This window comes from Corapipo altera, unplaced genomic scaffold (genome assembly GCF_003945725.1).
Source record: "Corapipo altera isolate COAL_440 unplaced genomic scaffold, ASM394572v1 246, whole genome shotgun sequence".
In the NCBI taxonomy this organism is placed as follows: Eukaryota; Metazoa; Chordata; class Aves; order Passeriformes; family Pipridae; genus Corapipo; species Corapipo altera.
This window is the reverse complement of record NW_020885102.1, coordinates 169,215-169,584: the sequence shown is the minus strand read 5'-3', so window position 1 is coordinate 169,584 and position 370 is coordinate 169,215. Positions and strand designations below refer to the sequence as shown.

Genomic DNA, 370 nt, shown 5'->3' with positions numbered 1-370 from the left:
AGGGCTCTGTGACTGCCCCCTGACCCCCTGTCCCCGCAGATCCCGTGCTCGGGTACCTGATGAAGGGGCTCTGTGACCGGCGCCTGGCATCGGCCGCCGCCAAGGCCATCCACAACATCTGCTCCGTGTGCCGGGACCACATGGCCCAGCACTTCTCCGGCCTCCTGGAGATCGCCCGCGCCCTCGACTCCTTCGCGCTGTCCCCCGAGGCCGCTGTGGGGCTGCTCAAGGGTGGGTACAGCAGGGACGGGGATCCCCGGGATCGGGGGGTATCCATGGGAACTGCTGGGGTGTCCATGGGATCTACTGAGGTGTCCATGGGGATCTGCTGGGGTGTCCATGGGATCTACTGGGGTGTCCATGGGGATCT

General features: G+C 66.8%; 1 protein-coding gene across 1 annotated transcript in view; it reads left to right on the top strand.

Moving 5' to 3' along the window:
- The window catches only part of TNPO3 (transportin 3), a 23,241-nt gene that overhangs the window by 14,968 nt on the left and 7,903 nt on the right, over positions 1-370 (top strand). Inside the window, exon 12 of the mRNA XM_027669730.1 lies at positions 40-231. Coding sequence (XP_027525531.1) covers positions 40-231 — 192 coding nt within the window. The remainder of the gene's footprint in view (positions 1-39; positions 232-370) is intronic.